General features: G+C 45.3%; 1 protein-coding gene across 4 annotated transcripts in view; it reads left to right on the top strand.

Annotated features, from left to right (window-relative positions):
• Window positions 1-26,922, top strand: part of DIP2C (disco interacting protein 2 homolog C) — an 800,316-nt gene that overhangs the window by 717,756 nt on the left and 55,638 nt on the right. For 2 of the 4 annotated variants that reach the window (XR_004538170.1, XR_004538171.1), the window contains exons 29-31: window positions 4,429-4,559; window positions 8,270-8,397; window positions 19,822-19,992. Coding sequence is in view for 2 of the 4 variants with exons in the window: in XM_033931568.1 (XP_033787459.1) it covers window positions 4,429-4,559; window positions 8,229-8,397; window positions 19,822-19,992 (471 nt within the window). In the remaining 2 variants the exon portion in view is untranslated. Of the gene's footprint in view, window positions 1-4,428; window positions 4,560-8,228; window positions 8,398-19,821; window positions 19,993-26,922 lie in introns of all 4 variants that reach the window. The other 2 variants (XM_033931568.1, XM_033931569.1) reach the window with 1 other exon arrangement.

Below are 26,922 nucleotides of genomic sequence, written 5' to 3' on the forward strand. Positions count from 1 at the left end.
TTTAAGGTGGCCATCAACAAAGGCGCCAATTAACAGAAACTGAGCCTGAGTGTTTAAAGCATTTACTGTTGCCGACCAAACTAAACCTAGATATTTAGTGCCGGGCCATGTCCAGGCACCAGCATTGAATATTTAAGAGAGCAGCCATAGATGGAAGCTTTTCAGGTATGCCAGTATTCCGTGCTGTACTCGCATAGCTAATTAGGCAAAGCTAGGACTGCTGTTTCTGCAGTCTTATTACTCAATTAACTATGCAAGCCCTAACACTGAATATTGCTGGTGCCTGCATTATTTATTTAAAAATATAACCCACAGTATCTACAATTCTGGGCAGAGTACACAGGGGAGGGGGGAAATAGGGCCCGATACCCAAAGCCATTTCAGCAGACAGTAGAGACTCCTGCCTGCTTAAATCATGCTCAAGTGGCCATCCACCGATATTCAGCAGCCCTTATCCAGGCATTTTAGTACTGGGCCAGAGAGGGGCATTCTTGGGGTGGGGTTGGAGAGGAACCCAGAGGTATCTAGGTGTAGGCAATATTCGATGCCAGTGTCTGTATAGCCAACTGGGCATGTAGGACCACATAAATAATAGTCCTAACTTTGCATGGTTAGCTATGTGGTTGCTGGCACCTGCAAAACTTTTGGGTAGCAGCTGATAGCCTCCAGAGGTCTCCCATCTCCAGAGGTCTCCCCTCCCTTTGATTCTGCTCACTTCCTCCTTCCCCTAAGGTAAAAGAAAAAAAAATCCTGCTCCCAATCTGATCTCCTCCCCAAAAGCAAAGGATCGCCCCCAATCTAACATCTTTCCCTGTCTCTCTCCCAGAACCTTCTAGCCCCCAAAGTGTCTCCCCCTAACCAGCTTAGCTTTGAAAACCATGATGGTCTTAAGGATCTTTTGGGCAGGAGCGATCCCCGTTCACTCCTTTGTCTCATGGCTTCATATGCAAAGCTAAGCTGCTGTGACCAATAGTGTCTTATGCTGCTACCCAGCTGATATCAGCCAGGACCCCTGTAAGTACTTTCAGTCCAGTAAGGCTTGGATAGTCAATCCTGTGCCCACATGGGCTTCAGGATTGAATATTTGGATTTGACTTAGTTGGCAACAGGTAGCATTTAATAAATTACTGACAGGCACTGGCAGAATATTGAGTGAGTACATACAGTGGTGGTGTGCGGAGGGGAGGCATGCCCCCATATGCCATGCTCAAGCCCTCCCTTCCCCGCCCTCCCATACTCTTAAAATCTTCGCCCAAACGAGTAACTACTCTAGCCTGCTGCTTGAGCTGGCCTGGCTCCCTCTGAAATCACTTCCAGGTTGCAGGTCCAGAAAGTGACATCAGAGGGAAAGCCAGCGCAAGCATCAGGCCGGAGAAGCTGCTCACATTGGCGAAGATTTAAAGAGGTATGGGGGTGGGAAGGGAAGGCGCAAGTGTGTTGTGGGGGCTTGGACAGAGCAGGAGGTTGGCACTGGGAGATCCACCACCCAAGGCACCTCCTATTCTCGCTATGCCACTGGGTACATAATTCCATGTTAATACAAAAGAGCAAATTAAAAAAAAAAGTATATAACTTCTGAAAAAGTTTCTACTCTGCTTCCAGACAGCCTGGCACTGCCTAGACAGTTCCATGGTGGTCAGAGCTAATATTCACCAGGATTGCCCAGTTAAGTGCTGTTGAATATGGGAGACCAGCCCATTCAGCATGATTTAATCTCCTGTTTATTACTACTTTTATAAAGAGGGACAAAATCTGCCCTTTCTAAGTTCTACAGCTGCTCCCATCTCCAGAAATAATTTAGTTGAAATGTTATATATTGCCTATGTAAGCCATATCAAGTTCCTTCAGTGGATTTGCCAGATCTTCTCTGAGCTCCCTTAATATCCTGGAGTACCCCCTTGCTAGTCAGGTTTTCAGGATATCCAGAATGAATATGCATAACCTTGATTTGCATAAACTACCTCCATTATATTCAAATTTCTTTCATGTATATTCATTATGGATATCCTGAAAACCTGACTGGCAAGGGAGTATTCCAGGATTGAGTTGAAAACACTGTCCCATCTGGTCTCATGGCTTGGTCCACTTTGGTTTTACTAGCTCCATAAAAATAGTCCGCTGCAAACAGCATAATCATTTCTTCACTGTCGTTCACCGTTTTACCACCAAGTGACAATTGTCCTCCAACCGCATAGTAACATAGTAAATGATTGCAGATAAAGACCCAAATGGTTCATCCAGTCTGCCCAACCATACACGCTCTATAGATGGTACTTTTTCTTATATATTTCTGGAGTTCTGCCTGATGGTGTGCTTAGGTTCTATCTAGTGGAGTCTCTGTCAAAGCTCACTCCAGCCCATCTAAACCATCAAAGCCCTCCCCAGCCCACCCTCAATTGAATGGCCATATATGGGACACAGACTGTACAAGTCTGTCCAGTACTGGCCTTAGTTCTTCAATATATACACATTTTATGATTAGAGATCCTCTGTGTTCATCCCATGCTTTTTTGAACTCTGTCACCATTTTCCTCTCCACCACCTTCCTCGGGAGTGATTTCCAGGCATTGTCACCGGCAGCCTCAGGGCAATGGATCCTAGGGTACCGGTAGCAGGAGAGAAAACTCTTGTGTGCTGCCATGGGTAGCACAAGGAAAGAAAAAGGTTAAAAGAAGTGAACACTGCCACACCAGATAGGTATTGTATCAAGCAATTCCTGGGTTTATTCTTCAAAACAAAACATTCAAATCAGCTTGCTTGTTTCAAGTTCAATCAGTTTCATATCAAAAAGAAAATAATTTTGTCAGGATGTTCCAGATATAAAATATAGTCCCAAAACAAACAAAAGGTACTGAAAAACAGTCTCTCGGTTAATGTCAGCCAATAAAGTTCAAAAACACATCATTCAAGTTTTTCCAAAGCTGCTGCAGGCTCTCCAGCCGATCAATAGTCCAAACTTACAAACATTTTTAAAAAACCAGTCTTTTGGGGCTGATTGCCCTACTTCAGCCTGCACTATTGCTACAGCACTAGTCCCCAGCAGTTGACTTGCTGGCCAGGGAGTGTGCTCTGCATGGTCGCAATTCGCCAATCATAGGCCCTCAATCCCACCACAGAAAATGCGGAGCATTCCCCACTGCCTGGGACTGGTAACAGCCCTTCCCCCACCCCCACCCAGAGGGAAGAGAAAAAACAACCCCAAAATTCAAACAGTTCTTTTGCAGTTCTTAGAGGTGCCTCCCAGCACCACACCTTCTTCAGGGTTACCAAAAAAACCCACTTAGTCAGCTTAGTTAAGCAATGTTCAAGTTAAGCATTTAGGCAATCTGATTTACTTGCCTTCAGTCCAGCAAACCTCCATTGGCAGGATTCCATTCCATGGCTCCGCATATGGCTCCAGCTTCATGTTCTGGAAATCTTGAGGCATGAAGTTGGGTGACTCCAAACCAGCCTCAGTCAGCTCCATACTTTCCAGCTGCTCACTGCCATTCAGAGCTCTCAACCCTGAGTCTTGCTGCCTTCCCTGTTGCTGCTACTTTACCTTCTATCCAGGGGTGTCCAATGTCGGTCCTCGAGGGCCGCAATCCAGTCGGGTTTTCAGGATTTCCCCAATGAATATGCATGAGATCTATTAGCGTACAATGAAAGCAGTGCATGCAAATAGACCTCATGTATATTCATTGGGGAAATCCTGAAAATCCGACTGGACTGCGGCCTTCGAGGACCGACATTGGACACCCCTGCTTCTATCTCTCTAGCTGTTCTGCTCTTTTGTTTAATAGCCTGCAGCCACGCCCCAAACCCTCAGGTGAAAAGGTTTTCCGGCAGTTTCTGCTTCTAGCCTGCAGGTGACTGCTGGGAGCTAACCTAGAGCTGTGTGGGGGTTGGGAAACCTGCAACTCTGCTCTCCCGCTCCCTCTAGGGGTCAAAGAAGGAAAGTCATCAAAATGCTCAGTTTGGGGTTTAAATTGAGCTGTTTGTGGAGTGTCTACTCTTTGAGCTGTGCACTGCTCTGGGGACACACCTAGCAGGCATAGGCTGAATACCACAACATCAACCATCCTCTCCACAAAGAAGAACCTCCCAACATTACTCCTGAATCTACCACCCCTCAACCTCAAATTATGCCCTCTGGTTTTTACCATCTTCAGTGACTACCAAACAAAGGGATTTGTTTAGTGTTTCAGCCTTATCCTTGTCTCCCTCCACACATTTGTGTATGAAGAAGTGTGTTGCCATAGAAGCCTGCTAAAACATGAGACTGCTTCTGTTCTGGGAATGTCTTGATAAATGGTTAGGTCTTGAAGTTTTTCTTCTCTGCCGTGTATCTACTTCTATAAGCACAATTTCCTTTATCAGATTCAGGTTTGGGAGTCGACGGAGAACAGATCTAGAGTCAGTTATTGTCTTTATTTTGTATTTTTACAGATGTCTCATGCAGCCACTAGTGCCTTCTGTCGTTCTATAAAGCTGCAATGTGAGCTCTACCCATCCAGAGAAGTTGCTATCTGTTTGGACCCTTACTGTGGGCTGGGGTTTGTGCTCTGGTGCCTCTGTAGGTAAGTTTTCATCACTGGAACAGAACAGATGTGTCTGATGATCTTTGCTTCACCTAGCAAAGCAATGCAAACCTGAAATTAGATTAATTACACAGATTTGCATAATTTTCAGGTTAAAACTTTTTCAGCACAGTTAATAATGTCTCTCTAGTTTATATAAATTCCATTTATTGAACTATTCAAAGCTGACTCTCTGGTACGTAATTTCCAAAGATGCAAAGTACCACTTCGTTTATCCAGTCTACCTCATGTTAAAAAGAATTAACTGAAATATTTCTGTTTTATTTAACAACTTCATACGAAAGGGTAAGCATGGCATTGATGCTAGTTTGGCAAGCATTATTTGTGCTTGGCAATTTCAGAAATGGGCACAACTTGTAGCCTAAAAATATCTAAAATGTAAATCTGGGATAAGAGTAACCACGTGGGTGATACGTGGAATAGATACAAATATAAGAACACCCACTCTATACTTTAGTATGAACAACTAAATTTGATATAGTTAACAGTGCTCAGAACCACTCAGATGGTAAAAGAAGATCACAATGGGGTGAAACCCCCGAGAGCAGTGTCTTCAATGTTCAATCATTGCACTTCAAACTTTATATTGGTGAAAACTCTAATTATTGAAAATATAAGATGACTAGTCTTTAAGCCCGTTAAATTAACGGGTGCTAGAGACTCCTCTTCCTGTATAAAGTTGGGTTTTTTTTCATTTTAGGCTTCCTCCCCCCTCCCTTTTCCCTTCCCGTCCCACCTTTCGCTTTTTCAACCCCCTTGCATTTCCCTTTGCACGGTCTCCCTTGTGATCATGTTTCATCCGCTCTTTCTCCTGTGCGGGCCACCGGAGCAGAGAGGACGGGGTGGAGGGGGCTGCCGGCCGGAGCCGGCGGAGAGGAGCTTGGCGGCTGGAGGAGTAGCAGCAGCCGCTGCCGATCGCAGCCTCCGTCCTGCCTTTGCCTACCTGGATTTGTTTTTTTTTCTTTTTTGTTTCTTACATTGCATCAGGAAGGGTCTGAAGCTCCGCCAGCAAGACAGACCGAGCCCCGACCGCACCCTGCAGCTGCCCAGTTCAGCCGATCCTGGGCTTCGGTGATTATTGTGACCCCTCCTCTCGGCCCCCTCCCCGGTACCTGAGCAGCAGCGCTCCGGGATCTTTCTCTCGCTCTACTTACTGCCCCTGGAGACGGTTACCGGGAGACTGGAGCACCAGTAGCAGCAGCCTGGGCACCAGGAAATAGGGGGTGTTGCCCTGAGTTACTCCGCCATCTGACCCGCCCTCTCTCTCTCTCCATCAGCAGGCCGCTTTGAAGAGCAGCGGGAGGGAGAAGTCCCTGGAACACGCGCCTCCAGCTAGCGCAGGCGCCGTGAGGTGTGACACAGAAGCACACCTCATGCCACCAGGAATCACGATCTTTGAAAAGCGCATGCGCGCTTAGCCTTTTATTATTATTGATACAAAAAGCTACTGTGTACTCATTTTAGAGATCTGATTCTTCCAGGTTCTGACGCATTTCGCCAGACCAGGCTTCCTCAGAGAACCCACATGTAATTTCTTCCAAATTTATGTGATCTAATGTTCTTTCCTACATTCCTACATTGAAGACACTGCTCTCGGGGGTTTCACCTCATTGTGATCTTCTTTTACCATCTGAGTGGTTCTGAGCACTGTTAACTATATCAAATTTAGTTGTTCATACTAAAGTATAGAGTGGGTGTTCTTATATTTGTGCCTAAAAATATCTGACAAAAGAAAGTCAGTTGTATTCTTTGTTGTTCCATTGGACACAAAGGATAATTTTCTAACAAGTTGCCTAGATTTGAAGGCCAAGTATGTGCTAACTTAGAAACATAGGAGCCTTTGTATCTTTATAAAATGCCATGGCTAAAGCAGACAAAATTGTGGCCACACTGAAACCGCAAACATACATCTTTTCTGGAGCAGGTGTAAGTGCACATGTAGGTGACTTTTCCCAAACTCTCCTATACTTGGATTTTCATAGAGATGAATGCTTACTTGAACACAGTGGTATTGTTATAAAAAGTGTTTTTACTCAGGTATATGTGCACTAATAATCCTATATACTTCACACCGATGCTTCAGTAATAACATATTATTCCTATATTTAAAATATAGCAAATTTCAAAATATGTTGGGTACATGTTATTTTGTTGTTTTTTTTAAATAAATTTTTATTGAGAAAAAGTTTTATTTTATACAAAACAGCATGAACAATATGGGGCCAATGTATAAAGTTCATAAACATCAAAACAACCAGTTCAAATTTACTCCTTCCCTAAGTGAGTTCTTCCCCATTCCCTTCCCCCTCCACCAAATGACTTACAGATAATTACAGAGTATCGGCTACAGTACATTTTGCTTTTAAATTAAATCACCAATGCAAGTGAGGCCATTACCCGTTTTTTAGCCCATTTTTAAATTTCTGATTCTTTCTAAACCGCACCTTGTGTTGCTTCCCTTAATTGTCTTATTTACTATCAATTAATGTATTTCTGTCCCTGCCTTCCCTAGTGGTTCAGTCAGTCTTGTAAGTCATGTCTGTAGCATTTGTATTTCCCCTCATAAGTTGTAAAATTTTAGTATTTTACATCGCCTTGAATATATGAATAGGCGATTAATCATATTTTTAAATAAACTTAAACTTGATCACCCCATAAAGTTATACCTGTTGTAACTATGGCGTCTTGGTTTCCTGGTGGAAGGTAAAATCAGCATGTATAATAATGTCTTTAATCACTACTGAGAGGTAACTTCATTAGTTACCCATTGGCGGGTAATATTATGACAAGAACCTAGACTTGTAATATTTCCCTATGGAATATAGATAGACATTTTATACTTATTCCAAGGCAATTGCAAATGTGTACATGCATGTGCCGGTAAGGCATGTGCATTGAATATCCAGTATATGTGGCATCAATTAGCACATGGCAAGTTAAATCAGTGTTCAGAGCTTAACTGGTTGTTGCTTAAAGATAGGACTGTGATTTATGCAGTTACCCTGGCTGGTTAAGTTCTGAATATCGGCACTTAACCAGCCAAGTGTCAACTCTACCCACAGAATCCCCTCAAAATAGCCAACTTTCACTTTCATTTTCAGTGGAGAGAACAAGTTTAATGCCGCTGAAAATTTGCAGATATGAGGGGTGCTGAAAGGTTCTCAGCCCAACCACCCAACTTACTAAATTCTGAGCATTATTTTGCAAGTGTATCTGAAAAGAGTGGTATCTTATTAAGTGCCAATTTTCAGAAACAAAATTCTCTGTTTTGACATTGTTTCAGTTCATTGGCTGAGCCATATCCAGGTCATTCTCTTCTTGGGCTGAGAACTTTTCAGCACCCCCTCATAGCCCTGAACAAGTGATTTAGCCAGTCGTTTCTGGCTGGTTAAATAATTTTGAACATCAACGAAGATGGTTTTTCTTTAACAAAGTGGCTAAGAGTCATGGATGTGGTACAGCAAATGCTGGGAAGGGCAGAGGCTAGAAGCCAACCATCTACTAATAAGGAAGCTTTTGCACCCAGGTTGCTTTGTACGTTAAGCAGAATGACACATTCTGAGAAAGTTCTTTAGATTGAGCACATCTGTTCTCTTCTGAATCAAGAAAGCTTCCTAGCTCATGCTGACACATCTCATGTCTTTGCAGCGTGTATTCAGGACACCAGTCTGTTTTGATTCCTCCCTCAGAGTTGGAAACCAATCCTGCCCTGTGGCTTCTTGCTGTGAGTCAGTACAAAGTCCGAGACACTTTTTGTTCCTATTCAGTCATGGAACTTTGTACCAAGGGACTTGGTTTACAGACAGAATCGCTGAAGGTAATGACATTAATGTATTTGTGTTGTGTGGATTATTGCAGTGTTGAAATATGTCAAAACTAAAAGGGAAGAGGAGGCAACTTTCAGCAAAACCAGCTGTTTTGTTTTTCACCACAGCTACAGTAATTAATATCTCCTGTCTATTGCTCCCTGGAGCCCTGTTTCCCTTTTGGAACTGGTTAAATAACACAGTTGTTTTTGTAGACCAAACAAGAAGTTGCCTTGTCTTATAGTATTCATACAGTGAAGTGGCATGTGAGCTTGATTTGTGTGTTCATAAAATGACCATATTAATATTGTGTGTGCAGGGATCAAGGGGACAGTTCCATTGTCATTTAACCCTGTGTCCTATAAACCAAGGTTTCACACTTTTTTTCACAGCTAGTTTGGCATATGGATGATGACGCATTTATGCAGTGTGAATGTGGGGAATTGAGGGCTAGATGCACTAAAGCCTCCAATCATCTAATGATTGTCACTAAACCGGTTTGACTGGTTTAGTGACCGATCGTATTTCCCAACCTGATGCTCTAAACAGGCTCACCACGTGGTTTTATGTGGGTTCTACATTCTCTGTTTCTGGCATGCCAGTGAGGTCATTAATATTAAAACCAAGCATCTGATTTCCCCCCCGCGATGTCCCCAGTATCAAAAAATCGGCAGGAGAGATGCCCCACTCCTTCCTGCCATTGCCACAAACCCACCTCTTCCTGCGCCAATCAAAATCGGCAGGAGGGATGCCCACTCCCTCCTGCTGCAGAACTGACACACACCCCCACCAGGACCCCCCTGAACTGACCCTTCCCCTCTCCCCTTCCTAAAAAAAAAAAATCAGCATGAGGGATTCCGTCTTCCTCCTGCCACCAGATGCCCCCAAACCTCCCCCTACCTGTTGTCGCAGTAGACAGCAGGAGGGATGCACAGTCCCTCCTACTTTCAGGCCCGCCACTTCAGAATGGCAGGCTTCCTCTTCCCAGTGCATCCTGTGATGCACGGGGAGGTAGGAGGGGCCTTAGGCATCTGAGCCAATGAGGGCCTTAGACTCCTCCCACTGTATCCCAGGGCCTTAGGCGTCTGAGCCAATCAGGGCCTTAGGCCTCTCCCCATGTATCCCTCCTGCCGGTATTTTTTAATTTTTTTTAGGAAGGGGAGTGGGGAAGAGTGTCAGTTCGGAGACAGAAGGGAGTGGGTATCCCTCCTGCTGATGTTGGCTGGCGCAGGGGCGAGGGGTTCCCGGCGGTGGCAGAAGGGAGAGGGCATTTATCCTGCTGATTTTTTGGTACCGGAGTCATCACGGGGGGACCATCATCGAAGGCGGCTCACTTTTTTATGGGGACAGATGTGCTTGTGTAACACACAAAAATTTGTGACCATTAAAAAAAAACAAACCCACCTTCCTGCCCTAATAACTGAGTGGCAGGAGGCTGCTTTAGAGCTTCCCCTGTAGCTCAGCTGTTCGGGATTCTCTGCGTTTGTGTTGAGTCAATTTTCTAATGACTGGTGGGGTGGGATTAGGGCAGACATCTGACTCAACTCATTTGCATGGGAAGCCTTTTGAGCATGGATTGCTGTTTAGAAATCAGCCAATAAATCAGCCAACAGCGACTCACACAGTCTTAACGACTGTGCTTTGTGCATCTATCCCCAAGTGGTTTTAGCACAATACCTAGAGCATTACTCCTTTAAGATGCTGTTTCCAGTACAGTGGCCAAATAGGTTATCCTCAGAGAACTTTGTAAACTGAATTTATGGTAAGGGCACCGCATCATTAGAGCCCTCATCTGAGGTGCTAGTTTTATAGTCAGTGGTTGGAAGGGTATGAAAGCTGAATTAGCCTCTGGAGGCTAGGTGTGGTTCCTCAGAGGCAAGTCTCTATTATGTTGACAGAGAAGGTGATGAAGCTGCGTTGTGTCTGGCATCAGTGCACCTGGGGTCTGGGTAAATGGAATACTTCAGCTTACGATGCTAACAACTGCCTTTCACAAGCCTCAGAATTCAAAACCATGTTTAAAGTAAAAAAGAATTCCACACTACATTTATCGGCTGAATTTTATACTGCTACCTTGCCAGCTGTGGAAATTGGAACACACAAAAAATGTGTACATTTTAAAAAAATGTATGTTTATGGTTCTCGGAGAATAAATGTATCCTCTCCATTATCCATGGATGCATGTGATTTGCATTTTCAGATGTGAATAGCTGAAATTAAAATATCTGATTTTATAACTGATACTTGCAGCTATCCAGAGCTATCACTTTTTCTTGCAAATAGCTGATAAAAATGATAAGTAGGTGATGTCTTTGTATATGTTTCTCTGTGTGTGTGTGTGTATATATATATATATATATATATATATATATATATATATAATATAATAAAACGCTAGACGCGCATGCGCACTGAGACCTGCGTGATCTGAAATCCCTGAGATGTATGTCCGTGGCTTTGTAGGAGTGCGCATGCGCGAGTCCCCAGCCTTACTGCTTCCCAGCCGCATTGCTTTCCAGCCGCAACTGTTGGACTCCAGACAAGTACCATGCGCGCCCTTCCCTGCTCTCCACCGCAGCCGGCCGCTAGCACCCCCTACCCTCTCCGTCGCCTCCCGGCTCCAGCGGCGTAGGCAGCACTATAAACACGCTGCTTCGCGCCCTTCTCTGCCAATTTCCTCTGCCGCGTCTCTGATGACATCATCAGAGACAGATGCGGCAGAGGAAATCGCCAGTAGAAGGCCGCGAAGCAGAGTGTTTAAACTGCTGCCTACGTGGCTGGAGTCCCGAGGTTTGTCGGCGGTGGGAGGGTCAGGAGCAGGCCGGATCGACAATGCCAGTAAAAGAAGGGGGAGGGGCCGAACGGAGCAGGGAAGATAAGGTAAGGAAAGGGGGAGTGGGGGAAAATGCTGCTACTGCTTCTACACAGGAAAGGGAGGGGGGGATGGGAGGGAAATGCTATTGCTGCTGCATAGGGAAGTGGGATGGAAATGCTGCTGCACAGGGAAATGGGGAAAAATGACACACAGACAGCGGGAGGGAGGGAGACAGAAATAAAGAAAGACACAAGGGCAGGGAGAGGGACAGAAAAACAGACAGAGAAAGGGGGCCAGAGAGAGAGTCAGCAGGAGAGGGAAAGGGGGCTGCTTTGGGGGGAGGGGTGTGCTTGGGGCAAACAGCTTTGCTCTGGGGGGGAAGACAGAAGGGGCCATGGAGAGACAGGGAGAGGGATATGGGGCTGCTTTGGGTGGAGGGGTGTGCTGGGTGGAGACAGTAGGGGCCATGGAGAGATAGGGAAAGGGGACAGACATTTGAGGGGAGGTGGGTGCTGGGGGCAGACAGCTTTGAGACAGAAGGATATAGACAACGGCCAAGGAGAGAGAGATAAAGAAACACAGACAGACAGACACATCTATTCTAACACCCGTTAATGTAAGCCGCGGGAAGGGAAGGGGGTGGCGGCGGCAGCAAGGGACTAGGGGAGGTGGCCAGACCGCGAGAAGAGAAAATCGGGTGGGCCATGAAGAGACAGGGAGGAACTGGAACGGAAGAGGTAAAGGGACCTGCTTTGGGGGAGGGGTGTGCTTGGAGGCACACAGCTTTGCTTGGGGGGGAGACAGAAGGGAGGCCACAGAGAGACAGGGACGAACTGGAGAGGGAAAGGGGCCTGCTTTGGGGGAGGGGTGTGCTTGGAGGCAGACAGCTTTGCTTGGGGGGGGAAACAAAATGGGGGGCCACGGAGAGACAGTCAGGGAGGAATTGGAGGGGTAGAGGGAAAGGGGTCTGCTTTGGGGGGGAGGGGTGTGCTGGGAGGCAGACAGCTTTGCTTGGGAGGGGAGACAGAAGGGGGGCCACGGAGACACTGTCAGGGAGGAATTGGAGGGGTAGAGGGAAAGGGGGCTGCTTCGGGGGGAGGGGTGTGCTGGGAGGCAGATCATTTTGCTTAGGGGGGGAAGACAGAAGGGGGGCCATGGAGAGACAGTTAGGGAGGAACTGGAGGGGGAGAGGGAAAGGAGCCTGCTTTCTAGCACCCGTTAATATAACGGGCTTAAAGACTAGTATGTATATATATAACAGCCACACCATACATTCACAGTATCTACTCCATATATATATATATATATATATATATAAAACCCCTTAGCTCACAAAAAAACACCTCTCCAATTATCTTGTTAGAAAACAACCATCAATGTGGAAGGAACAAACAAATCAAAAGTAAAATCCAAAATATAACAATTTAAATTACTGCTGAATTCTAAACAGGAGGAAAAAAGACTTCAGATGCCCCTCAATGGCAGAATTAAAGCACTTCCTGCAAATATGAGGGTTGCTTTGACCACTGGTCAAAAAAACGCCTTCTGTTTAAATTAAATAATTTGAAAGTGAAAAAAAAAATCAATAAAAATTGAAGACATATCTGTTTTTACATGTTTTTCCTGGTGGTTGATTGCATGGCTTAGTTGCTGTGTAGGTTGGAGTAGATACTGTGAATGTATGGTGTGGCTGTTATGCTATTGAATGGATGTGTGTGGAATGTATTTAATTTTTTTTTGAAGTATTTGTTACTTGGTTAATTATGTATGTTGCTTTGTGAGCCACTTTGATATAAGTGGCATATAAATATGGTAAATAAATAATAAATTGCACTTAACTGGCTTTGTGGCACCACATAAAGATAGGACTGGCTTTTATTTGGTCCTATATGTGCAGTTAACTTAACTAATTAAGTGTCGACTAGGGAATGGCATAGCTGGGTTCCTGTGATCTTTCATAGCAAGTAAACAAAATAAAATCGATGTTTTTCCTCCTAGTCAGAGCTATGTGGGTAGGAATAAATATCTTTGGGGTAGATGCCCTATGAATGAATACTCATTTGGGGCTGCAGCCAGGGTTGGAGAGTAGGAAAAGGCTTTACCTCCTATATATTCCAAGGGTCTCTTTGTTTTCTTTCTGGCCCTTCCATATTACCGTATTTGCCGGCGTATAAGACGACTTTTCAGTACCTTAAAATCCTCCCCAAAGTCGGGGGTCGTCTTATACGCCGGGTACTGTTTTACATGTACTTACTTTACATTACAGAGCTGCACGGGGACGCCCCTAGGGTCGCGGGGATCCCGTGGGGACGCCCCCTAGGGTCGCGGGGATCCCATGGGGACGCCTCCGAGGGTCGCGGGGCTCCTGCGGGGCTGGATGCTCAGTCTTCTGGATGTACGCGGCTCTTCTTCTCCCTACCTTCTCTGCTTGCAGCACAGAGCCGAACGGAAGTCTTCCCGACGTCAGCGCTGACGTCGGAGGGGAGGGAGGGCTTAAACAAAGCTTAAACAAAGCCCTCCCTCCCTCCGACGTCAGCGCTGACGTCGGGAAGACTTCCATTCGGCTCTGTGCTGCAGGCATGGCAGGTAAGGAGAAGGAGAGTAGCCTCGCGGTACCAAGAGAGAGGGGCGGCCGCCCCGCCCCGGTTGCAGCACAGCCGGCCAGGTTCCCTTACTTTTGTGGCACTTCCCCGACCGACCGATAACAACCCGGGTCCGACAATCCTCCCTGCCCTGTAGCCGCGAATCTAAATACCTTCTTACAGCAGCTGTAAGAAGGTAATTTAGATTCGCGGTTAAGGGCAGGGAGGTTTGTCGGACCGGGGCTGTTGTCGGTTGGTCGGGGAAGTGCCACAAAAGTAAGGGAACCTGGCCGGCTGTGCTGCACCCGGGGCAGTAGAGAAGGTGTACGGAAGAAGGGGTAGTCTTATACGGCGAGTATAACACAAAACTCTATTTTTTAACTAAAAGTTGGGGGGTCGTCTTATACGCCCAGTCGTCTTATACGCCGGCAAATACGGTACTTTTTGAGTTTTGCAAAACATCATGACTGGCAGCAAAATAGCCCTTTTTTAAGACATATTGGTCTGGTTTTCTAGTGTAAGTTTATTTTATAAAGGCAACATAGACATCTCTCTGTTTCTATAAAATAGACTCCAATTTCCAGCCATAAGAATGTAAGAATTGCCATACTGGGACAGACTGAAGGTCCATCAAGCCCATCATCCTGTTTCCAACAGTGGCCAACCCAGGTCCCAAGTGCCTAGCTAGATCCCATGTAGCAAAACAGATTCTATGCTGCTTATCCTAGGAATAAGTAGTGGATTTCCCCAAGCCATCTTAATAATAGCCTATGGACTTCTCTTTTAGGAAATTATCCAAACATATTTTTTAAACCCCATTAAGCTAACTGATTTCACCACATTCTCCGGCAACGAATTCCAGAGTTTAATTATACATGTGAAGAATATTTTCTCTACTACTACTTAGTAGCTTCATCACATATCCCCTAGTCCTACTATTTTTGGAAAGAGTAAACAAGCGATTCACCTCTACCCTTTCCATTCCACTCATTATTTTATAGACCTCTTTAATATTACCCCTGAGCCGTCTGTTCTCCAAGCAGAAGAGCCTTAGCCACTTTAGCCTCTCCTCACAGGGAAGTCGTCCCATCCCTTTTATCATTTGTGTTGCCCTCCTCTGTACCTTTTCTAGTTCCGCTATATATATTTTAAGATACGGCGACCAGAACTGCACACAGTATTCGAGGTGTGGCCCTATAATACAGCAATACAAGGGCATTATAACATTTTCATCTTTGTTTTTCGTTCCTTTTTTGATAATTCCTAACATTCTGTTTGCTTTTTTAGCAGCCACTACACATTGAGCTGAGGGTTTCAACGTATCCTCAACAATGACACGTAGATCCTTTTCCTAGGCAGTGACTCCTAACACAGAACCCAGCATCACATAGCTATAGTTCGGATGCCTCTTTCCTACATGCATCACTTTGCACTTGCTCATATTAAACGTCATCTGCCATTTTGACACCCACTCTTCCAGTCTCTTGCAATTTCTCACAATCCTCTTGCAATTTAACAACTTTGTGTCCTCAGCAAATTTAATTTTCTCATTAGTTATTCCCATCTGTAGATCATTGATAAATATGTTAAAAAGCAGCAGTCCCAGCACAGACCCCTGGGGAACCCCACTATTTACCCTTCTCCATTGAGAATATTGACCATTTAAACCCACTCTCTGTTTTCTGTCTTTCAACCAGTTCTCAATTCATAAAAGAACATTACCTCCTATCCCATGACTTTCTAATTTCCTCAGAAATTTTTCATGAGGTACTTTGTCAAATGTCTTTTTGAAAATCCAAATACGCAGTATCAACCGGTTCACCTTTATCCACATGTTCATTGACCCCTTCAAAGAAGTGCAGTAGATTGGTGAGGCAAGATTTCCCTTGACTAAAACCATGTTGGCTTTCTCTCATTAATCCATGCTTACGTATATGTGCTATCATTTTGTTCTTTATAATAATCTCTACCATTTTGCCCAGCACTGATGTCAGACTCGCCGGGCTATAATTTCCCGTATCACCTCTGGAACCCTTTTTAAAAATTGACATCACATTGGCCACATTCCAGTCTTCTGGTACTTTGCTGGTTTTTAAAGAAAAATTACAAATTGCTAACAGTAGCTCTGCAAGTTCATTTTTCAATTCTATCAGCACTCTGGGATGCATACCATCCAGTCCAGACAATTTGCGATTGTTCAATTTGTTAAACTGACCAATTACATCATCAAGTGTTACAGAGATTTGTGTTAATCTCTCTGATTCATCAGAATTGAATACAATTTCTGACACCGGTATCTTCCCCACATCTTCTTCAGTGAAGACCAAGACAAACAATTCATTTAATCTCTCCGCTATGTTCTTGTCTTCTCTGAGAACCCCTTTTATCATTTGGTCATCTAGCAGTCCAACCAATTCTCTTCCCAGCTTCTTGCTTTTAATATACCTAATATACCTGTGTGTTTTTGCTTCCAGCGCAATCTTCTTTTTGAGATCTCTCTTCGCCTTCCTTATTAGCACCTTACATTTGACTTGGCATTCCTTGTGTTGTTTACAATTATTTTCAATCGGATCCTTCTTCCACGTTGTGAAGGATTCTCTTTTAGCTCTAATAGCTTCCCTCACCTCACTCGTTAACCACGCTGGCTGCCATTTGGTCTTCCTTCCTTCCTTTTTTAATACATGAAATATATCTATTCTGGGCTTCCAGGATGGAATTTTTAAATAACATCCATGCCTGTTGTATATTTTTTACCTTTGCAGCTGCACCTTTAAGTTTTATTTATCATTCTCCTCATGTTATCATAGTCTCCTTTTTTAAAGTTAAGCGCTGTTGAATTTGATTTCCTGTGTAATCTTATTCCAAGGAATATATCAAATCTGATCATGTAATGATCACTGTTATCAAGCAGCACCAGCACGATTACCTCCCTCACCAATTAATGTGCCAATTCAGCCAGCACATGTATGTTTACCTGCTTCAAAGTCAGAGTAAATGTGTACATGCACTCTGTACAGTATAAGGAATCACAAAGAGTCCAGCAGAGTGCAAACCCATGCAGACGAAACAGGAGAACAAGGGAAATGGAATGGGACAATGGCCCTTCCATCAGTCCAAACAAAGCCAAAGGACTGAAAGACAACATGATGCTGTAGAATCATTTATTAATGTCCAAATAAAACAGCAAGACCCAACACAGTACTGTGTTTCGGTGTGGGCAACGCACCTGCATAAGAACTCGAGTCTTGTACACAAAAGAACGATGTTTTGCACATGTGAATGTACAATTTGACTCAACAAAATCTCCAGACCATGATGCAAACACTGGTCTAAAGGTTCATTGCCCCATCCCACTACCCTTGTTCTCCTCTATACAGTATAACTAAGGTGACCATATGTCCCGTTTTTAGATCCCCTGTCCCGTTGTCCCCACACACAGCTTCGGGACGTCGAAATGTCCTGTTTTCAGGGACAGCATCCTGAAGCTGGGTGTAGGGACAACGGAACAGGCGATCGCTTCCCCTCCCACCCTGCCACGCCAAAGCTAGCTTCCTTCCAGCACCCAATTCAACCTCCCCCCCTCCCCTCCGGTCTGCCACTGCTTACCAGCCTCCCTCCAGCGCCAATTCAAACCACTACCACCCCCCTGTCCACCACCACCGCTGTTGCTTGCTGCCCAGAAGCCTTGTTCCCGATGGGGTCAGGGAAATCAGGGTGCATGGGGGCTGGGGAAGCAGGCAGACTTGGCTTGTTGGGGAGCAAGGGAAGTAGGGTGGCTTGGCTTGTGGGGGGCAGGGGAAGCAGGCTGCGTCAGGGAACCAGGGTGGCATGGAGGGGGCAGGGAGACAGAAAGAAATGAAAGAGAAGGAAGGAAGTGCAACCAGAGTCATGAAATCACCAGATAAAGGTAGGAAAAATGATTTTATTTTAAATATAGTGATCAAACTGTGTTACTTTTGAGAATTTATATCTGCTGTCTATATTTTGCACTATATTTAATGGGATCCAGGATGGATCTGGGGGTCCTGTCCAGTTTTGAGGAAAAAAATAAATGGTCACGTTAAGTATAACACACACAGTCCTCTGAACTCTGTCTCCACTCAAACTGTGCCCTGGAAATGCTTACACACAGATGACAGAAAAACAGGCACACACTGTCCTTGTGCATCCTTTTTACGCACATATGCAGTTACGCAGAGTTTTACATCTAGAAAAACCTTTATAAAATTAGCTCCCTTCAAAAAATGTGATATTTATCTGCTGTTCACTTTCTAGAAGCCAAAACTGCTGCATGTGAATCAAATCCAAATATGCTGATGTTCTTTATCTCAAATGCCTGGAGCGAACAAAACTGTATAGACTACTTACTTCAGATGCTCAAAGTACATTTACCTAATGTAGATGTGAGGCACTACAGAGGTAAAGGCCATTTTGGAGATGGGCCTCCTCTCCTTTAAGAGGAGCTGTTCTCTTCCCTTGTGTGTCTTTGTAGGTTCAATTTACACTCTGGGCTAGATTCACTAACCTGCCCAATCGGGCCTGATCCGGGCAGGTCCGACAAATTCACCAAATTGCAACATGCAATGGGGGAGCTATCGGAGGAACGCCCCCATCTGCCTGCACGGATCGCTCTATAGCGATCACCGTGCATGCGCAGACCATCTTTAGATGGTCTGCGCATGCGCTGGACCTCCAGCCCGGCACTTTTTTTTTTTAACTATTTTTACAGCCTGTGGTTTAACCTGCATTAAACCTGCAGTATAAGCCTGCAGATTAAAACCACGGGCTTATACTGCGGGGAAGGGTGGGGGAGTCGGGGGTAGGCAGGCGATCAGGGCAGCGTCGGGGCAGGCAGGCAGGTCGGGGCAGGAAGGCAGATCAGGGCAGCTACAGTTGGGGCAGGCAGGCAGATCGGGGCTGACAGGGCTGAGAGCAGGGCGTCAGAAGGCAGTCGGAAAGGGCTTCAGCGACTGGTCCTCATCAGTCGCTTTTTGGGTTGATCGGCCAGCACAGTCGAATTGGCAAATTTGTTTAGTGAATCGCATCCCTGCCTACTTTGCATGCAGTTCCCCTCATTTGCAAGTGCCGATCGGAATCGGATCGCAAAACATGTTAGTGAATACTGCAGGAGGGAAATCGGTTTGCAAAGGGCTCGCAAACCGATCAGTACATGATCGGTTTGCTTAGTGAATCTAGCCCTCTGTTTCCTATCTTTTCTGTCTGAAGGGTGGGGACCAGCCTAGAGTGCTGGGACATTATCTGTCTTGCCTCTGGGCTTGCTTATCTACTGTAATCTAATCAAATCTAAAGGGAATGGGACGTTTAATTGTCATCCCTTTAACAGTGGGCCTTTTCATCACGCTGAGTTGGCCCTCACCCAGCTCACCTGAAGAGCTGAGGAGTCTAATAGATGCTGTCCCCATGCTGTCTCAGATAACCATTGCGCTGGGCGGCCCCCACCCAGTTTACAAAAAGTATAAGTCATATGTTTAACTTGCCTTTAGTCCTAAGGCCAGTGATAAATAAACTGGCCGTAACCAGCTCTGTAGGTCTGCGCTGTGTTCTCCCTTAGGGATCCCTTCTTAGTAGCTACCAAATCTCAGTCAGGAACCCTGACATAATGGCCCAGCCATGAGCTAACCCAGAGGTAAGGCAGATAAAACCCCAAATTTGTGTGCTGACCCTAACAGGGCCAATCAAGACCAAAAAAAAAAAAAAAGTGACAGGAACACCCACACTCAAGAGACAGACAAGATAGGAGATACTAGAGCACAAATCGAACCTATAAGGACACAAAGAAATGTAACAGCTCCTCCTAAAGGAAGGGAGGCTCATGCCCAGTGTGACACAGGTCTACCCTTGTGCCGTGCCTCACAAAAGGCTGTGAAATGATCAGTAATATACATGGATTTCATGAGCATTGAAATCAGCATCTCAATCATCATGTCAGTATGTTTTCTACAACTTACCAATTCCAGTTTCAAATTTTAAAAGCACTGTTTTAAAGCTGATTTATTTATGTAGCTTTTGTCTTTTAGGCAAGGGGGCTGGACCTTTCTCGTGTACGGACTTGCGTAGTAGTGGCAGAAGAACGACCCCGAATATCTCTTACACAATCTTTTTCTAAGTTATTTAAGGACCTGGGTCTCCATCCGCGGGCTGTCAGCACATCATTTGGATGTCGAGTTAACCTGGCTATTTGTTTGCAGGTATGACTAATTAACTTCTGTGAAAGTAAAAAATTTAAAAAATGCTTGTTCCATGAATCTAAGAACATATATGCAAGAAAAATCTGATTGGTGCCATCCCATTTTACTTGGCTTGCCCATTGAGCTACATTTTTAATTGAGCAAAAATGCATGATACATTTTTGTTGTCTTTCCATACATTGCACGCACTCATAAATCCTTCACACTGCATTGTTAGCATTTATTCTGTCCTACTTTCAGAAAAAGCAAAGTAGCAAACCATTGTTCAGCACTGGAAATTATCCAGTGGGGACCTTTGTCCTCTCTCAGTTTAATTTTTGGCGTTGGTATACATTTCTTAGATTATGAAGTTGTGGTTTTTCTGTGTTAGTCTAGTTGAAAGCACAGAAATAAAAGTTAACAAATTGAATAATGTAAGGCACGGGTTCTTAACCCAGCCCCAAGACACACCCAGCCATTCCCACAATGAATATGCATGAGGCATATCTGCATGAACAGCCTCATATGCAAATCTATCTTATGCCTAGTCATTGCGGAGAACCCAAAAACCCAGCTGACTGAGGTGGTGATTAAGGTTCTTTTGGGGGTGGGAACAAATAACATTTCTCATCAAATAAGAGTCTTTTGGGTGGTCTTTCGGGTGGTTTATAATTGTGACTGACATCTTTCTAACACCCAGTGGAAAGTTATCCATAAGTCTATAGTATATAGCTAAGGCAAGAGCATTGCAGGATGCAAATGCACCCTGTGTGACATGCCCACAAATGCTCCTGTCAGACTCCTGCCATGCCCACTTTCATGACATGAGCAAGTAAAGCCAATGGACATGGTACATGACTTCCCTAGTATCTTCTGTGGCTGTTCCAACCGTACATGCAGTAGCTAGCTATAGCTCTCAGTTATCAGCTACACAAGCTTGATTGTCAACAGAATATCTTACCCTTTCAAAGTCAGTTAAGTTTGTTATCTTCCTCCTTCTGAGTAGATAAGTGTGCATTAATCCAGCAGTCAGGGCCGCCTTCCCCATGCATATCACTTTCCCAGCCTCTCGACTGCTCTCTATATTTGTTCCAAGTGTGCAAATCGGTTTCCAGTACATAAAAGTCAAGTAAAAAAACAAAACTGATGCTCGTGGCTGCAGAACACTTTAAGAATGAGTGTACTAGTTCAGCTTTAAACTGCCTTCAAATGGAAGTGTTTAATATATCATATAATGGACTAATTGATATTTTCCTGACAGTAGCTTTTGTGTGTGAAATTCTGTCAAAAGGTTTTTTAAAACAATTGGACTGGTTCTGTTTGTCCTTTTGCAGTTAGGAAGTATCTTGCGAGCTGTTCCTCTTGTGTGCCAAGCTTATATCTTGGTTACAGTCAAAGTGGCATAAGTTCTCCTGCTGTGTTTCAGCTCCTCAGCTTTTTAGTACCAAGTAATATTGCCTCAAATAATTATTTGTTACAGAGGTATTGATATCTTATTATTAATTATTTGGGTTTAGCTCATGATTTTTTTTTTTCAGTGATAGCTCAAGGCGAGTTGCATTCTGATAAAGGTTTTTCCCTGAAGCAGTGGAGGTTGTTGTTTCTCCAAAGTGATGGAGAGAGTCAGTAGATTTGTACCTTGGCTTTTCTGGCCCTCAGCCCACTGCTTTATTTATTTATTCAATTTTTTTGAGCCCAGAACGGGTTACAAAGTACATCCATAATAATCCAGACAGTACAGAGATGACATAATTTACATAAATTACAATATAGACATGACAGTAATTTACAATATAGACATGACAATAAAATATATGCACTAAGTAGCATCTGGTGAGATTAGGTGGGGTAGGTGTGTTGGCTGAGTGGCATTTCTGGGTGAATGACTTTAAAGGTGCTGGGTTAGTAAAGAGGAAGGTTTTCACTGCCTTCCTGAAGTTCCAGAGTCCATCTAGTGATCTGACAGATGGGGGGATGATGTGCCAAAGTTTGGGTATGAAATGTGAGTAGGAGTGTTTGCGGGCTGTCTCAGTTTTGAGGGAGCGTCCAGGAGGTATGGTCAGTCGCTTCTCTCCTTGGGACCTCAGTGGTCGCTTTGGGAAGTAGATTTGTAGTTTAGTTTTCATGTTTCCTGGAAGGCTTTGAAAGCGAGGACCTGGGCCTTGAAGGTGCAGCGTTTTTGAATGGGCAGCCAGTGCATGGAAGCTAATACAGGGGCTTTAACCACTAAGCTACTCCTCTGCTATTAAAGAGTGCCCCCCTGTTATGCACAGAGGTGCCATCTTACTCTGAGATACTGACATACAATGTTGATATATAGAATTCCAGTATAAAATATTAGGTATAGATAAAGTATGGATATAAAGATATACAGTATATTTAATGGCACAAGTCTTCTGTCTGCCTGCACAGGATGGGGATGTATGTCACTCCTGTCCTGGCACAGCCCCACTGATGCTCCTGCCACACTCATCCCGCCTCTGCCTCTGCTGCTAGCCCTCCTGAATGATCCCCATTAATTCTCCCACTGCTCTGGACTGATCTTCTCACATCTCCTGCTATTCTTGTGCAGTCAGAACCCCACTAGTACTCCAACCATCCTCAACTTCCCATATCTCCCAGTGCTTCTGTAATTCACTCTGGTGCAGCTCCACTGTATATCCTTTTTCACAGAGAGGTTCCTGGGTCATTGCAAGGGTGGAGCACTAAGAACATATGTTTGTTAAGTAAAGCCAGAGAACAGTGAGGGCACTGATAAGAATTCAAGGCTGCCCCAAGATTGAAAAGTACAGTGGAGCTCCAATCTATCAGAAAACCTCAGGCTGCACAAGGAAGAGAAAGAGAGAGGGCAATCTCCACACTCAGAGGAAGATTCTCGAAACTCACTGGTAAAATCTGGCGCGTTGATGTAGTGCCTGTAGTGGGAGTGACTTTATTTTATTTTACGGGCGATTCTCAACATAATTGCATGCAAATTATATGCACACTATTTGTTCAGAGAATCGCCGGTAAAGAGCAATAGGAACGGTGCCTAGTGATTGCTCAGAAAGCAATCACTAGGCACAGCTCTTCCTTCCTGTCAAAGCTGATCTCCCTGACCTAATCAACTGCGCAGGACTCCCCAAGTCCTGCCTGCTCAGATAATTAACCGGTAGGGAGATAAGCAGAAAGAAGAGAGCCCTCCTTGCCCTCCGCTGCCCAAACCTCCCCAAAACACTGACCCAAGATAGCAGGAGGGATGCCTACGCTCTCTTGTCACTACTACAGGGCCCCAAGAAACCCCCCCCCAACATTCCTGGCAGGAGGGATGCATACTCCCTCCAATCATGGGGACCCCCCACCCCCTCCCCCAAAAACCTCTCTTACCTTTCAGATGATAGCCGGCTGGAAGGATGCCTAATCCCTCTGGCCGGAAGACCTGCCTTTCCAAAATGACAGGCCTTCCCCTTCCCGGTGCATCTTGGGATGTACCGGAGAAGGGCCTAAGGCTCTGATTGGCCCAGACTCCTAAGTCCCTGGCAGAAGGTCTGGGCACGGTGGCAGGAGGTAGTGGTCATCCCTCCTGCCGGGAGTGTCGGGGGAGGGAGTGGGCAACCCTCCTGCCCAGGGGGACGGGGATCCTTTGGCAGGAGTAATGGGCATCCCTGCTGCTGTCTTTCAATTCAGGGATCTTTTTTTAATTTGTAGGGAAGAAGGTGGGGGAGGGTAGCTCTGAGCTGTCAAGCCTTGCTTTCCTGTCAGTGCCTGAGCCAATCTGCGCTTAGGTACTGACAGTCCTGAAAGTAAGGCTACAACAGCTCAGACCCTTTCAGACAATTTTGGCTGCAAATTAGAGAGTTGCGCGGGGACAGAAATCCCACCCGTCCCCACCCGTCCCCGCCAAAGTCCCACCCGTCCCCGTGAGGACTCCCACCCGTCCCCACCCATCCCCGCGAGGAATCCCTCCGTCCCCGCGAGGAATCCCCTCCGTCCCCACCCGTCCCCGCGAGGAATCCCCTACGTCCCCGCCTGTCCCTATAAACTACAGAAATAGTTATTTAATTTAATTATGCTACTGAATTAAAGGCTCTGGTAGAAACCCATTTAAAAATAAGCAAAAAGACTTTATTAATTTGGAAATATTAATTGGGAAGAATACATACTTTGTAAACGGGTTTCTACCAGAGCCTCTAATGTTTATAAATTTTTATCAACACAACTAATATACTACTTTATCCTTAAGCAAAAAAAAAAATAATAATAATAATTTTTTTCCTACCTTTATTGCCTGGTTTCTGCTTTCTTCATGTTCTCATTCAATTCCTTCCATCCACTGCCTCTCTTCTCTCTGTGTCTTCCATTTGCTCTGTTACTGTGCCTCTCCCTTTCTCCCCCCTCCCAAATTGGTCTGGCACCCATCTTTTTCCCTCCGCTCCCCCCATAGTCTGGCACCTCTGTCTTCTTCCCTGCCAGCGTCTTCTTCCCATTCCCTCTTCCCCATTTCCTTTCAGTGTCCTTCTCCCCCACCATCTTTCCCATGTCCTGTCAGGCAGCATCCTTCTCCCCTCTCTGCCTTCCCCATGTCCTTTCAGCGGCCTTCTCCCCCCTCTGTCTTCCCCATGTCCTTTCAGTGGCATTCTCCACCCCTTTGTCTTCCCCAGTGCTTTCAGGGTCCTTCCCCCCCTTCCTCCCGTTTACCCCATGTCCTTTCAGCGTTCTTTTCCACCCCTTTGTCTTCCCCAGTACTTTCAGCGGCCTTCTCCCCCCTTAAGCGTCTTTTCTTCTCCACTCCACCTTTCCTCCCTCCCTGCCTCCACCTTTGTGGCGCTTTTGCACCCGACCGACAACAGAACAGGCCCGGTCGGACAAATCTCCCTGTCCTGTAGCCGCGAATCTAAATTACCTTCTTACAGCAGCTGGAGTAGTGAAGCTGCTGTAAGAGGTAATTTAGATTTGCGGCTACAGGGCAGGGAGATTTGTCGGCCGGGCCTGTTGTCGGTCGATCGGGGGACCTGACCGGCTGTGCACATTCTTCGGGGCGGACCACCCCCTCCCCCCTCTTTCGTTCGCCATTGCCTTCTCCCTACCTGCCCTGCCGCACACAGCCGACCGGAAGTCTTCCTGATGTCAGCGCTGACGTCGGAGGAAGGGAGGGCTTTGCTTAAGCCCTCCCTCCGACGTCAGCGCTGACATCGGGAAGATTTCCGGTCGGATGTGTGCTGCGACAGGGCAGGTAAGGAGAAGGAGACTACCCTCGCGGCTCGACCAACCCCGCTGCGATCCAACCCCGCAGGAACCCCGCGACCCTCGGAGGCGTCCCCACGGGATCCCCGCGACCCTAGGGGGCGTCCCCACGGGATCCCCGTGACCCAAAGAGGGAACCCGCGGGTCCCGCTGGATTCCCGTCATCCCCGTTCCCGTGCAGCTCTCTACTGCAAATGTGGCACAACAAGGTTAGAATCGCCCGGAGTGCTTCTTTTACTATCATTTTAATATTATACTACATTTGCATAGCAGAGTCAGAGACTTCTAGGAAGCTCGGAAAATGCCATTCTAATAATCAGCTGGTAAAATTATGGCACGTTAAACCTGCTGGAACCAGTTTAGCAACCACATTAAGGGCATGGTAACTTTTGAGAATCCTCCCCTCAGTCTAGCTCTGGTCCCTGCCACTTCACTCCTTGCTGTACTAAAATATATAAAATTTATAATCCTCTCTAATCTCAAAAATAGATTCTAGGCAGATAACCCTTAAAAATTACAGCTAAATTTCCTCTTCATTTCATTTTTACATTATATTCATTAAAAATAATGAGTTTTTAAAAATGTTCAGAAAAATAAAATTGGAAGAGATTTTCCTTTATTCTGTAGGAAGATCATTCCAAAGTTTAGTACTAATATATTCAAAAGATTTACTGAATAAAGACATCAAACACATTACTTTGATTACTGACAAAAAACACCTTATAATACCTCTCGTGTAACTTGTAGACCATTTACTTCAAACACCCACTCCACTCGCACGTACACAACAACACATCCTACCATCCATTTATTTCCCCTCTCTCTCCCTTGCCCTTTCCTCCCTCCTGTCACTGTTCTCTTCCCTTGTCCCTCCCCTCTTTCTTCCCCCACCACATATTCCACCACTTATAAATCACACATCCTATACCTCCTCACAGAACTTCCAGACTACACACACCACCTCTCACAAACAACACATTGGAAATTCCTCTCAACCACTGCATAACACCCTTTATTCGGTACATCCCAAATATGGTAGTATTTCTCAAATTACCATATATGGATATATCACATCTCTCCCATCATTTACCACACCTTTCTCAATAATGCCATATACTCCCAAATCACTACTACTACTTATCTTTTTTATAGCGTTACCAGGCATATGAGTGCTGTACACCAAAACACAGAAGAGACAGTTCCTGCTCGAATGAGCTTCTCATCCAGCAAACATACCACCACTTATTTATTTTCACCTACCACATGTCCCACCTGCTAATGTAGCTATAACGTGGGTGGGTTATATGAACATAAGCAGTGCCTCTGCTGGGTCAGACCAGAGGTCCATCATGTCCAGCAGTCCATTCACACGGCGGCCCATCAGGTCCAGGAGCTGTATAGTCATCCTCTATCCATACCCTTCTATCCCCTTTTCCTTCAGGAAATTGTCTACTCCCTTCTTGAACCCCAATACCGTACTCTGTCTTATCATTCCCTCTGGGAGCGCATTCCAGGTGTCCACCACCTTTGGATGAAGAACTTCCTAGCATTGGTTCGGAATCTGTCCCCTCTTAATTTTTCCGAATGGCCTCTCGTTCTTGAAGTTTTCGAAAGTTTGAAGAATCTGTCGCTCTCCACTTTCTCTATGTCCTTCATGATCTTGTAAGTCTCTATCATGTTCCCTCTAAGTCTCCCGCTTCTCCAGGGAAAAGAGCCCCAGTTTCTCCA

The sequence above is a fragment of the Geotrypetes seraphini genome, chromosome 2 (assembly GCF_902459505.1).
Source record: "Geotrypetes seraphini chromosome 2, aGeoSer1.1, whole genome shotgun sequence".
Classification (NCBI taxonomy): domain Eukaryota; kingdom Metazoa; phylum Chordata; class Amphibia; order Gymnophiona; family Dermophiidae; genus Geotrypetes; species Geotrypetes seraphini.